The sequence below is a fragment of the Natrix helvetica genome, assembly GCF_964273705.1.
Source record: "Natrix helvetica genome assembly, chromosome: 1".
In the NCBI taxonomy this organism is placed as follows: Eukaryota; Metazoa; Chordata; class Lepidosauria; order Squamata; family Natricidae; genus Natrix; species Natrix helvetica.
This window is the reverse complement of record NC_138548.1, coordinates 198,966,551-198,980,841: the sequence shown is the minus strand read 5'-3', so window position 1 is coordinate 198,980,841 and position 14,291 is coordinate 198,966,551. Positions and strand designations below refer to the sequence as shown.

Sequence of the window (14,291 nt, the reverse complement as noted above, 5' to 3'; positions counted from 1 at the left end):
GTAGTGATTTGCCGGCCTGGGTCACTGGAACCAGCAATGACCCGGGCCTGCCATACCTCCCAACCGGTTCCCCGGTCGGTGCAGCATGTTTTCCCCCCCTTTTTTTAAATGTTCTGTACATGCACATACCTATTTATGGGCAACTGAACACGGGTGCGGATTGTGTGTCAGCCCCGCAAGCAAGCAAAACAAGCGTGAACGCACAAAATTGCACAGATACCGAACCAGCAGTAATGCCGGTAGCCACCCACCCCTGGGAATACTCAACATGAATTTTGTATGGTTCTCTTTGGCCTATTAAGTAGTTGCTTTGGGCAAATGGAGGAACTAGCACAAGGGAAAAGGATCAATCACTGTTTTTAGTTTTTTCTTAAATTATGGAACATTTGAGCATCACTCTTCTTATATTATATCAGAATAAAATAGAAATTGTGCAAATTTATCAAATCTTTTAAGGGCTGCTTCAAACACCTCTCTAAAACAGCAGATGCTCAGGATCCCATTCTGGATCAAGAGCCTATCAATAGTCTTTGACTTAGAATCATTTATTCAGCCACTGCTTGAAATTCGGATGGTTCTGAACAAAGGAAGATACCACCTGTATTGGGTCTGGACTTTGCAGGGCCCTTATGTTCATGTGATGAAAATGTGTGTGCCTGGCAGTCCACCTTCCCTTACAACCAACCACAGGGGCACAGCAACTGCCCCCACCTGCCTATTTTCCTCCTCACATCCCGGCCTGGTGGTGCCAGAGACTTGGGCCTGCTTTCTACCCCATCACACTTTGCTTCACTTATCTCTTCTGAAGATTGCCTTTTCCAAAAGAGTGACCAGCCAATGCAACATGTGCTTCCTATAGAGACCACCTTGCAGCATTTGGAAAATCCTACCCTTCTCAGAGATCACAAGAATGGCACCACTTCCAGAAAGGCATGATGCAGCCTTCGCATGACATCAGTTGCGGGTTCTTTCAAAAAGGAGCTCTTCAGAAGAGGTAAGTGGATCAAGGTATCATAGGGCAGAGAGGAGTCCCAAGGCCTGTGGGACCCGGCAGGATGGAAAGCAGACCCAAGACTGTGGTATATTACTGATAGGGCAGGAAGCTGTGTATGGGTGTCTTAGGGGGTAGATCATATCTGAACTGAGGGATACTGCAATGTGGGCCTGGGCTTGCACAGGGCCTCCCTAGGGACTCTACCACAACCTGAGGCAGCCCATACTCTCTTTAATGACCACAATGGGAAAAGCCAGGAATGTGGTCACTGAGCAAGGCGGTACATGGGTGCCTCTCTTAATGACCACAACAACCCATGCCCATAATTCAGGGCTACATTTTGGCTGTTAGGTCAAGAACTACCTGTATTCCTGGTACGAGGGGATTCATTTTGTGCAAATATAAGACCCCATGCATCAAGGAAGTCAAAGTATACCACATCTCCAGCCTGGTATACACTTCACAGAAGCAAGTAACTCCTCTTTCACACAACCTGAATAGATTTAAGTAACCAGTTGAGAACATAAAGGGGTATATGGACCTCCAAGAGTACTGAGCAAAATCAGAAAATATATTACTGATGTTGTTTAAAAACATAAATAGTACCACAATGGGACATATTGCTTTGGATGTCAGAGATTAATCCTCCTAACGGCATCAAACCTACTAATCTATTTGCCCCTTTGTTAGCCAGCCTTGCATTGGGTTTCCAACCTCTTCCAATGGGAATAACTCAACCAAATAACTAATATACATCTTCTTCAACTCTAATTGGAACAATATATTTGCTTCTTCATAAATTAGCTGGGAGGTCCATTTGCTTTGAAACATCATCCCCCCTGAAGACATGGCTCTTCCACTTGGCCTGGGGATCTGGGAACAGGGATATGGAGCTACTGAAGTAAATGTATTGTTAGGGAAACGGAGTGTGCTCTCCCGTGTATTTTTAATGTATTTTTATTGTTTTTAATGATTTCTCTTGTAGTTTTTATTACTTTGTTATATTTTGTGGGTGTGTATTTGTTAAATCTATATAGCCACCCAGAGTCATAGAATTAAGATATGTGGCGATATAAATTTAACAAATAAACAACAACAACTTCTAAGTACATCACTATGTTCTTGGACGCTAGGTGAGTTCCTATACGAAAGGAACCACTGAGTGATGGAAGCATCTACTCGTATGATCCTCCTATTCTCCCTTCTGGGGCTGCAGAGGCCTGGAATTACATAACGCTATGCAATGGTCTCCGATTTCCAAAGTTCATCCTAGCTGTAAAATGTGCTACCAGACTATTTGAAGTAAAGATTCAGATTCAGAGATTACTGAATTTCTAGGAATAGAACACGAGGTGTATTTTTTTTTCCTACTCACAGAAGACGGTAAGTTTCTGAGACATGCTTCTTTCCTTGGTGTGCCCATCAACGGTCAGGGTTACTTGGCAGATGAATTCCTGCTCATTATCCTCTTGCCGAGCAATCACTGCATGCTGCAGGAAATCTACGTTGCCAGATGCTAATATTTTGGCAGCATCCCTGATCTGCATTTTAAAACCAGGGGAAGCACTGCCATAAGCACTACATGTGATGTTCACTGTTTGACCGGCGACAGCTTCAGAACTGCCAATTTGCAAGGTGGGCTTTGGTAAAGCTGTGAGGGAATAGAGCAGAGCAGTGATAATGCGCTTAGATGGTTATAAAGTGATTAATAAAAACAGTTAAAACAAATGCTGGGTAAAGGCTATCTCTCTCCCCCTCCTGTCCTAGATATGAAGTCATTAAGGATAAAGGAGCCCAAAGTCCATCTACAACCATAGAAGTTCAGTGAAGGACTGTCACCTCCACACTCCCTTTCAGTCCACATTCATCTCAGAGGTCTTGTAAGAAAAACTTCCCTGTTTTAGAAGTAGCATAATTGAAATGACTGGATACCAGATGTTCCAAAGAAGTTAAATGGATGAGAGTAGCTGTTTCTTTTAAATTCTGCATTCTCTATTTGGTTAAGACATGTGGACCTCTTTAAATAAATAAAGGTAAGGGTAAAGGTTCCCCTCGAACATATGTGCTAGTCATTCCTGACTCTAAGGGGCGGTGCTCATCTCCGTTTCAAAGCCGAAGAGCCAGCGCTGTCTGAAGATGTCTCCGTTGTCATGTGGCCGGCATGACTAAGTGCCAAAGACGCATGGAATGCTGTTACCTATTTTTCTACTTGCATTTTTACATGCTTTCGAACTGCTAGGTTGGCAGAAGCTGGGACAAGTAATGGGAGCTCACTCCTTTTAAGCGGCACTAGGGATTTGAACCACCAAACTCCTGACCTTTCTGATTGACAAGCTCAGCATCTTAGCCACTGAGCCATTGCCTCAAATACCGTGTGTCAAAATGCAGTAAAAACAAAACAATCATAAGTTGTAATGGCCTTACGTCTAATGGCTTTAGGTCAGATCTAAGCTCTGTATATATTTAACCTGAATAAGAATATTTTGGGGTTCATCCTAAAATAGTTGTTCTTGCATCTCAATGAAAATAGACCAGGGACGAGTCACTTATCCCTCCAATTCCATTGGTTTCAAAGGGCTCTCTCTCAAGCTACTTAAACTGATCCAACCCATTATTGAAGTTTTGTTTTTCAAAATAAAATCAATTTAACTGCTAACTTCTTTTCGGTTTGTTCAAACAGATGGAAGACAACTCTTCTAATTCTCTCTGTGTTGATAATTACAGATATGAGACTCACCAAACACATTCACCATCTTTGTCACATTTTTGGTCACTGGCCCCAGAGAGATGATGCAGAGCAACTCATGATCTCCAACTGAGGAAGAGGCTATCACAGCCTGGGCACTTGCCAATCCCCCCATCACAGTGGTGTTGAAGCTCAGAGGTTTCCCTGCAAACCACAGACCAAACCTGGCCTCTTCAGCTGGGAAAATCTCAGGTGCATCACACGTGACGTTCATCAGGGTCCCAGCTTCTAAGAACAGGCCAGTGTGGAGCAGGGGAGCCTTTGCAAAATCTGCCCACAAAGTAAGAGAAATCATGTCAGTTATTGCAAAATAAATCACAGTCACAATAGTACCCTCTTCCTGGCCTCTCAGGGGGTGAGTGCTGTTTCGGCAACTGTAGGGGACATCAAATCTATGCAAACAAAAATCAAAACAGTGGAATAGGTGGACCAACCCCTCCTGTGGAGAATTAGCATTGTCTAGCCACAGGGCACAGTATATCTACATCAGAACTGGAACAATGGATGGGATCTCACCAAAAGTCCTTAATGATATGCCCTGGGAGGTGTTTCTCAGGAGCGGTCCTCTTGGTCTCAGATCCAGGGATGTTTGGCAGGTGATTGTCTTGTTGTAGTCATTTTGCTGAGCTATTATGCTATAGTTCACCACAACATCACCAGCTTCAGGCCGAGTGTGATCCTTAAAGGTCTTTACCAGAAGTTGTTCTTCCCCCTTCAGCAAGGTCATGGTGAGGTCCCGGATGGGGGCTACACCAAAAACCTGACATATCAAATTATACTGCTTGCCGACTTCCATATCTGGTACTGGATCCAGTTCAATACTCACTGGAGATTCTGAAATGAAATAAAATGTTCTAAATCAGTTTTGTTTGATTAGCATATGCTAGAAGTATAAACAAGCAATGACACGGCTCTTCTGTTATTTATTCTATGGCAATAAAATTATCTCTACCTAAATGTATATTTTCCTGTAGATTTAGTAGATTTTTATATATCTATAAGGGGCAGTGGATGGCATGCCTTAGCTTTCCCAAAAGAAGTATCTTGTCTCTTGTCATCTGAAAGATCTATTTCAATTTGCTTGCCCTAGGTAGATAATTATTTCCATCTTTTGCCTTAGCTAAATGCCTGCATTTTTGCTAGAGGTTAATGTAAGTAATCCTCACCAAAATATAGCTGTCCTTTGTCAATTCCCCAACCCTTAATCACATATTCTCCTGACTATTTTCCCCTAAACACTTTACAATGTAAACTATGCAACCTGTCTTATTTTCCTAAAAGGAATCCAGGGGAGGAGATGGAGAGAAATGTTGAAGTGTTAAAAATCTTGCTTAAGAAAGCCTCCCCTTGTGGCTGGCTTGCCATGGTGTGCCCCTCCTGCTGCCCTGCATAGCAGCTTCATGTATTTCTTCACTGTTTTAACTTTGTTGTATACTGCTCCCACTTTTAGTGAGATGGTCAGCTATATAATTTTGATAAAGGAAATAAATCGATTGCAACTGGTGCAGAACAAAACTCTCCTGCATAAGTATCCCAGATTATTCAATAAAACTGTTTTAATTGCTTTTATTCTGGTTTCTGTTGTCCATTACTCAGTTATTTGACCACTAAAAGTCAACAACAACTAAGGTTTGATTCTACCAGACTAAGTGACTTGTGGCTTTCTGTTGAATTATAACTGAGGGTACTTTAGATGCCCAATATTTTTCATTTGTTATTACAATCATCATGTGAACTTACTGTAAATAGTAATGTTTGCGTTTGCAGTTTTTGTCGAGGAATCCGCATATGTCGCATAGCACAATGTCTTAGTGTTCCAGTCACTGACGGTGACACGGAAGGCTTTCCAATTGGATCCAGTTCCAATGATTTCTCTTCTTAAGGGGGTTTCAAGGCCAATTGGATCTGCTTTAGTACTGGAACTGCAGTTTATCTGAAGTGAACCTCCAAATTGCACCACAGTATTTTCTGGCCAAATTCTTACAAGGTTTTCCTCTGCAAATCCTGATTTAAAAAAAAAACAAACCACACACAATTTGCATAAAAATACAGTTACAAAAGAGTGGAAAGAGCTTGAAAGCAATGAGATTTAATTTTAAAGTATTAACTCTATTCATCATCCAGAATCACTTCGGTACCATGTGCAGCCACATAAATATAAACATATAAATTACAGGCATTAATGAATGTGGATGAATAAAGCAGGCCATACAGTTTTTATCTGTTTATTCAAGTCACTCTGTTAGGGTTGATTAAGCTTTTGAGTGTTATGAACCTACAGCTGTCATGGATTTGATGAGATGCAGCATTGATCCTGAAACAAAGACAGGTCTCTATCGGCAAGATTGCTACTTTTGCCAAGTCAGGGCCAAGAGATTAGAGCAGCATTTTCCAACCTTGGCTACTTTAAGATGTTTGGTTTTCAACTCCTTAAATTCTGGGTATTGAAGTCTACTTCTTCAAGTGCGAGGACAAGAGAAGATCACAAGGTTGGTTGGGAGACCGTGGCTGCTGGCTACGCCCGGTCGTTTGTACCAACCCCCGCAACCTAGGTGGTCGGGAACTACAGAGACAGGGCCTGCGGCTGATGCTTTGCAATGCAAGGTCCGTGACCAACAAGGCCCCCCTCATTAATGAGTTGATCTCTGAGGGGGAGCTGGACCTTACAGGAATAACGGAGACCTGGTTGGGTCACGAGGGTGGTTTGCCCCTCGTGGAAATGTGCCCACCGGGTTTCCATGCATTCCATCAGCCTCGGGCCCTGGGGAAGGGTGGAGGGGTGGCGGTAGTTATGCGGGATGGTCTAGAGCCGAGGGAGTTCACTGTTCCTCAGATATCCGGGTGTGAGTCACTTGGTGTGAAATGGGGCCCAGGGAGGCAGTGGGGTCTGCTGATTGTATAATTGGCTCCTCACTATACGTCAGCAGCCCTGCCCGAGCTCCTCGAGCTGATCTCGGAGACGGCGGTGGAGATCCCCAAACTTTTGATTATGGGGGATTTCAACCTGCCGTCGACGGGAGCAGCATCCGAGGTGGCTCGGGAGTTCATGGCTTCCATGACAGCCATGGGCCTGACCCAACTAATTCAGGGCCCCACACACGAAGGTGGCCACACACTGGACCTTGTTTTTGTATCTGAGCAGTGGACGAGTGATCTGGGAATAGGGGATTTAGATATTACTCCCCTGTCATGGTCAGATCACTCATGTCTCCAGCTAGACTTCCCTGGCGCTACCCCCCACCGCGAGGAGGCGGAGCCAGTTTGTCCAAGCTGGTACCGCCCCAAGCACCTGATGGAACCAGATAGGTTCCAGACGGAGCTTGGGCCATTACCTGTAGCCCTGACCCGCGCTCGGTCGGAGGACCTAGTGGCCGCCTGGAATAGGGCGACGGCTGGGGCCTTGGACCGGGTTGCGCCTCTGCGACCTCTCCTACGGCAGCGACCCACCCGGGCACCTTGGTATACCGAGGAGCTGAGGGTGATGAAGCGCCATAGGAGACGTCTAGAGAGCAGGTGGAGGTCCTCACGCTCCGAGTCTGACCGAACACAGGTAAGAGCCTATTTACGGACCTACCTTGTGGCATTGAGAGCGGCCAAACGTAGACACTGTGCCGCTCTTATTGCGTCTGCAGATAACCGCCCTGCCGCCCTGTTTAGGGTAACCCGCTCCCTCTTGGTGCAAGAGACGTGGGGGGCACCCTTACAGGGAAGAGCAGAGGAGTTAGGAGAATATCTGCAGAACAAAGTCACTCAGATCCGAAGCGGATGGGCCCCCTCCAGCGGTCTGGACGGGCCGTCAACAGTGAGTCTTGTGAGTCCACTCTGGGAGGAGTTTGACTCTGTTGCCCCCGAGGATTTGGACAGGCTGCGTGGACGGCTGCGATCCACCACATGTTCATTGGACCCGTGTCCCTCCTGGCTGGTACTGGCATCCTGGGAGGTGACACGAGGCTGGCTTCTGGGTCTGGGGAATGCCTCGTTGGGGGAGGGATCCTTGCCAACTGCCTTGAAAGAGGCGGTGGTGAGGCCCTTACTCAAGAGGCCTTCGCTTGACCCAATGGAGCTAGCTAATTATCGTCCAGTCTCCAACCTTCCCTTTCTGGCGAAGGTTGTTGAGAATGTGGTGGCGCAGCAATTTCCACGTCACCTCGATGAATCCGACTATCTAGACCCACGCCAGTCCGGCTTCCGACCCGGGCACAGCACAGAGACAGCCTTGGTCGCGTTGGTTGATGATCTCTGGAGGGCCAGAGATAGAGGTTATTCCTCTATCCTGGTCCTATTAGATCTCTCAGCGGCTTTTGATACCATCGACCATGGTATCCTACTGCGCCGGCTGGAGGGGATGGGAGTCGGAGGCACCGTTTTGCGGTGGTTCGGCTCCTACCTCTCCGGCCGGATGCAATATGTGTTGACAGGGGGGCAGAGATCGACCCTGAGACCACTCTCTTGTGGAGTGCCACAGGGGTCGGTCCTCTCGCCCCTCCTGTTCAATGCATATGTGAAGCCGCTGGGCGAGATCATCCGTGGTTTTGGGGTTGAATACCATCTGTACGCTGACGATACCCAGCTGTACATTTCAACCCCAAGCCACCCCAACGAGGCTGTCGAAGTGATATCCCGGTGTTTGGAAGCCGTCGGGGTCTGGATGGGGGACAACAGACTCAAACTCAACCCCTCCAAGACTGAGTGGCTCTGGCTACCGGCACCTCGGTTCAGCCAGCTGATTCCATCGCTGGCCATAGGGGACGAGCAATTGCCCCCTGTGGAACGGGCGCGCAATTTGGGCGTCCTCCTAGATGCCCGGCTGTCAATGGATGACCATGTGGCAGCCGTGGCAAGGGGGGCGTTCCACCAGGTTCGCCTGGTGCGCCAATTGCGCCCCCTACTGGACCGGGATGCCCTACGCACAGTCACTCATGCGCTGGTGACGTCTCGCCTAGACTACTGTATCGCTCTCTACATGGGGCTTCCCTTGGGACGCGCCCGGAGACTGCGGCTAGTCCAGAACGCGGCCGCGCGGGTTGTCATGGGGAGTTCCAGATACTCCCACGTAACACCACTCCTGCGCGAGCTGCACTGGCTGCCTGTGGTTTTTCGGGTGCGTTTCAAGGTTTTGATTACCATCTTTAAAGTGCTCCATGGCACAGGACCTAGTTACTTGCGGGATCGCATCCTCCCACATACATCCCTGCGGCCAATCCGCTCTCACAGGGAGGGGCTTCTCCAGGTGCCGTCCACTAGGCAATGCCAGCGGGCGGCGCCAAGGAGTAGGGCCTTCTCTGTGATGGGCCCAACCCTCTGGAATGACCTCCCCCCCGATATCAGAACCACCATGGACCTCCGCTCCTTCCGACAAAAATTGAAGACTCACCTGTTTCGATTAGCTGGCCTGGCATAATTTTAATTATTACAACTGTTACCTCCTGGAAATACACTCTCAACTGGTATTTTAATGGGTATGGTTTTAAATTAATTGATTTTAGGGCTTTCAGAACCATATTTATGTTCTTCTGTACAGTTCTTTTAATTTTTTAACCTCCTCCATATGTATATTTATATCTATATTTATATTTGTATTTATTATTTGTTATTTGTTGTGTGGACTATACACCGCCCCGAGTCCTTTTTTGGGAGTGGGGGCGGTCTAGAAATGCGAAGAATAAAATAATAAATAAATAAAATAAAGTAGTCGAAGTTGAGAAATGCTGGATTAGAGAGAAAGGGACATGCTCAATGGCCAGCATATGCCCCTTGTGACTGAGAGGTCACTGTATTGACAAATGTCTCTTAACTTAGTTGCTGTCTGAATTCTGAGCAGGAATTAGGATATCTTAGTATAACTTTGCAGAACTAAGAGCTAGATATTTCCTGCCTTTTCTTTATTATGAACATCAGGAACTCAGTTCTTTGATCAGTATCAAGTCATGTCTCATTTCCAAGGACTGATAAAATTGCAGGAAACCATTCAATATTTGTTCTAACTGCTTTGTTAGAGAGGAATTATACTCCTCTTGATGTCTTGGGAGGACATTCTAGAGGGTCAAATTCAAGCTAAGGAGGAGATCTGCCTTCCCAAAGATATGCAATTCAGAAATTTCAATCCTTTCTATTGCACTACTGATATTTCAAAAGCATAGACACTTTTCATCCAAAACTGTCCATTCCCTCTGACGCATCTCCAGAATAGGGTGGGGGGGGGGGGAGGAAGTAGACTGAATTTGAATAACTCCAGATTGCTTTGGAATCTGACGAATCCCTCTCACTGAAATTTGTTCTCCAGCCACCAAAAATATTGCTGCAATCTTCACAAGTGTTTTTCATTAGTTGGTTTAGCACATTCCTGCCCTCTTGAGTGCTTCAGCAGAAATCTCCATAGGGGTTCAGGTAGGGTGCCAAAAAGTAAAGATGGCAACCATGGCCAAACAATCAAAGCCTCACTCCTTTTTTTTTATTGTATCATTGCTCTGACTGGGGATTCTGGTCATAGCAGTCTCAACACTTCAGAGTGTGGCAGATTGGAGAAAGCAGTTCTGATAGTTCAGCAAAAAGCTGTACCCTAGAGCAGGAGTGTCAAACTCGGTTTCATTGAGGGCCACATCAGGGTTGTGTTTGACCCTGGGGGAGAGGGGCTGGGGGCATGGCCAGCTCGACATCACTCATGCCAGGGGCTCCTGTGGGGGCCCAAGCACTCTGCCAGCAAAAATGGGCTCCTGAGCTCTGTTTCCAGGTGCAACGGCCTCCTGCAACACTCTGCCAGCAATAACGGAGCTCGGAGCCATCACATGGAGCCCTCCCGTGCTCCGTTTTCACTGGGAGAAGCACAGTGAGCTGGTCCTTTGCTGTTTCCAGGTTAGCCCTGCGGACCAGATCTAAGCACCCACGGATCTGGCCCCCGGGCCTTGAATTTGACACCCCTGGCCTAGAGAATGTGGAAACCTTCTACTCCTGTAATTTTTGGAGGTGTTTCCTCTGGGCACAATCACTGGATGTGCTCAGATGTGACTCAGAAGGTGCTTCAAGGCTTCTTTTTTTCCCTTTGGACAATGACTCATTGACTTGCTTTCCCATCTTATACTTACGGTACCTGTTTGTCTGGGATTACCTGGCACACCTTTCCTTGCCTGTGTTAACAGAAATATAGCTCCTTTCCAGAAATTGCACAATTGGGTGAATAGAAGAATGGGCATTTAACGAAACCCTTGAGTTACTATGTCGCAATTCTAAGCTTTATTGCTGTCCCCCTAAGATCACAGATCATCTTGAATCAACATGGGAGGGGCTGCTAGATGTTTTGCCTATGTTGAAACTGGAGAAGGAGCCTTTTGGCCCTCTCCAATCTGAATAACCTTTTTGCCAAAGGAAAAACAAGTGACCGATATGCAACTGAAATGCATTTCAGCAGGGTCAACAGACTGGGTGGCTTTGGGTAGCTGCGTTTCATATGAATTCTCCAGAATTCTTAAGCAACTGCTAATGGGAAGCTTAGCCCTACATTTTTCATATTTTTCAAAACTAAGCCACTCTGTCTAAATCTCACAGTCAATAAATTTCTCCTTAGTTCTAGTTTGCTTCTCTCTTTGATTAGTTTCCATTCATTGCTTCTTGCCCAGCCCTCTGGTGCTTTGGAAAATAGGTTGACCCCCCTCTTCTTTGTAACAGCTCCTCAAATATTGGAAGACTGCTATCATGTCACTCCTAGTCCTTCTTTTTATTAAACTAGACATACTCAATTCCTGCAACTGTTCTTCATATGTTTTAGCCTCCAGCCCCTTAATCATCTTTGTTGCTCTTTTCTGTACCCTTTCCAGAGTCTCAACATCTTTTTTATAATATGGTAACCAAAACTGGATGCAGTATTCCAAGTGTGGTCTTACCAAGGCCTTATAAAGCGGTACTAGTACTCCTTGTGATCTTGATTCCATCCCTCTGTTAAAGCAGCCTAGGATTGCATTGGCTTTTTTGATGGCCGCAGGACACTGCTGGCTCATATTTAAGTGACTGTCCACTAGGATTCCAAGATCCCTCTCGCAGTTATTGCTATCAAGCCAGGTTCCACCTAGTCTCTAAACCTGTACATTTGATTTTTCTTGCCTAAGTGCAAAATATACTTTTCTTACTATTGAATTTCATTTCATTTTGTTAGATAGGGACCAGTGTTCAAGTCTGTCGAAATCCTTTTGGGTCTTAAGCCTATCTCTTGGGATGTTGGCTATTCCTCCCAGTTTGGTGCTGTCTTCAATTTTGATGAGCTCCTCTTCTATTCCCTCATTTAAATTGGTTATGAAGATACTGAAGGGTACTAGGTCTAAGACAGAACCTTGGGGTATCCCACTGCCTACTTCCCTCCATGTAGATGTAGTTCCATTGAGGATTACACATTGAGTGTGGTTTGTCAACCACTTACAAAATCCACCACTTTATCAAATTTAGAGTAAATTTAGTGTACATTTTGTGAGTAATTCTAGAGAGGAATGTTTGTTCCTCCTCTAGCAAAGCCTCCTATCTCAATCTTTGTGTTGTTTTCTGAATCAACAGTCAACAGTTATCTCTAAGAGACAAATCTAACTTACATCTACAAGAAAATATAGGCTGGAGAAGATACTTCATCCCCACCTCCTCCTTATGTCTGGCCAGCACTAAATATTGCCCTGTTGTCCTTTAATTAACCAACTCAGCCTGCAACAAAATCTGTGTCTTGCCTCCACAAAAAATAATATTCAACCCACCAACTGTGTTTTCATGGGAAATCAAATGCAAGGAGGTGGAAATATCTGAGAATTCTTAGAGTAGATGGGTGAAACCTCTTGTTTATTTTTCTTCTAGCAAATTGACTGCAGTGTGCGAGATTTCAGGGAAGGTGTGTCAGAAGAAACCATTCTTATGAAGCCTTCCGGGTTGGGGAAATAATTAAAAGACCAGAGGGAAGGAATGCTTAAGACAAACAATCTGCAATTGGTGTCTCAGAAACTGCTTTGAGGAAATCTCCTAATTTTTTAAGATTAAAAAGTCCTGTTCCTACCCTATTCCAGGAATAGGCAGAGAGAAAAGAAGAAGAAAATTAGAACTTTAGGGCAACAAGTGAACATTAACAGATTAACAGAGTTGGAAGGGACTTTGTAGGTCATCTAGTCCAATCCCCGTCCAAGCAGGAGACTTTGCCTGCACCATTTTTGACAGATGGCTGTCCAGTCTCTTCTTGAAAGCCTCCAGTGATGAAGCTCCCACAACTTCTAAAGGCCAGCGGTTCCTTTGGTTGATTGTTCTCACTGCCAGAAAGTTCCTCTTTATTTCTAGGTTGAATCTCTCCTTGGTCAGTAAGGTTTGTGTATGCGAGTGTGCCTTGTTTAGACTAGAATCTGCAGCTTTCTTGACAAAGTTTTGCATAAGTGGTTTCCCCTTCGACAATATCCCTAACTCACAGTTTCCAAAGGATTTTAGCCCATAGAGTGACTGGCCCAAAGCCACCCAGATGGTTTCATGCCTAAAACAAAACTACAACTCAGAGTTCCCCGTTTCTAACCACTACATCCAAGTAGTAGCTCTCTAGTGTGTAGTAAGGCTTAAACGGTGCTGATGTTTGATCTGAGTTCAATCTCATGTATTCATTTCCAATGCCAATCTTCAGACACATAAAGTAACTCTCCAGCCTGAATTAAGGGCACAAAATATCTTCCTGACCAGAACAAGCTGTTTCCGGACAGATCGGGAGCAGAGCGTTGCATTTAGGTAGAGGATCCAGAGAGGCAATTCCCCTCATCAAAACCTCTAGATCCCACATTCCACCGATGGCAAATTTCCGCTTCGCACTAGGAACTGAGAGTTTGGAGGAAGAAGATATTGGGGGGGTGACGACGACATCCTACCTTTTTCAAAAGCCCAGGAGCCCAAAGCAGCGAGGAAAAAGACGAAAGACCGCTGCATGCTGATCGAGGCGAAACTCATACCCAGAGAAAGGCTTCTGCTCGGGAGGCGGTCCGAATGTAGCCAAGTGGAAATTGAAATGGAGCAATTTGAAACCCTGGTTGCTGCCGCTTAGATCCACACACAGTCCGGCGCCTGAGTCCTTTTTGCCCGACTAGAAGCCTTGCTCCTCTTTTTATAAATGTTCCGGGAAACGCCCCCTTTCCCCAGGCAGGAGGTCGCGGAAAATCCCTCACCGATCTTTTCTTTCGCCCCAAGCACCTCACCCTCCGCGTGCGGCTGGGGAAAGTTCCAGCCCTTATGACACGCTCCCGCGCGGCACTTCTCCGCCCCCGTCAGGACCATCCACACAGATGACTTAAAGACCGGAGTTTATTTGCTTGTGTGTTTATTTAGACCAGGGGTCTCCAACCTTGGCAACTTTAAGACTTGTGGACTTCAACTTCCAGAACTCTGAGAGTTGAAGTCCACAAGTCTTAAAGTTGCCAAGGTTGGAGACCCCTGATTTAGACTCTAGAGCGATATACAAGTAAAAACGTTAAAACACCCACACCCACACACCCACGTGTGTGTGTGTGTTTGTGTGTGTGTGTGTATTAAAATTTAAAAAGTCAAGGATGGATTAAT

General features: G+C 45.7%; 1 protein-coding gene across 3 annotated transcripts in view; it reads right to left on the bottom strand.

Annotated features, from left to right (window-relative positions):
• The window catches only part of LOC309402009 (intercellular adhesion molecule 3-like), a 64,906-nt gene extending 50,921 nt beyond the window's left edge, over positions 1 to 13,985 (bottom strand). Inside the window, exons 1-5 of one of the 3 annotated variants that reach the window (XM_081971466.1) lie at positions 13,607 to 13,978; positions 5,481 to 5,744; positions 4,257 to 4,574; positions 3,732 to 4,010; positions 2,370 to 2,645 (exon numbers count right to left, since the gene is read on the bottom strand). In XM_081971466.1, coding sequence (XP_081827592.1) covers positions 2,370 to 2,645; positions 3,732 to 4,010; positions 4,257 to 4,574; positions 5,481 to 5,744; positions 13,607 to 13,685 — 1,216 coding nt within the window. In that variant the 5' untranslated portion in view covers positions 13,686 to 13,978. Of the gene's footprint in view, positions 1 to 2,369; positions 2,646 to 3,731; positions 4,011 to 4,256; positions 4,575 to 5,480; positions 5,745 to 13,606 lie in introns of all 3 variants that reach the window. The other 2 variants (XM_081971467.1, XM_081971464.1) reach the window with 2 other exon arrangements.
• Positions 13,986 to 14,291: the final 306 nt, after the last annotated feature.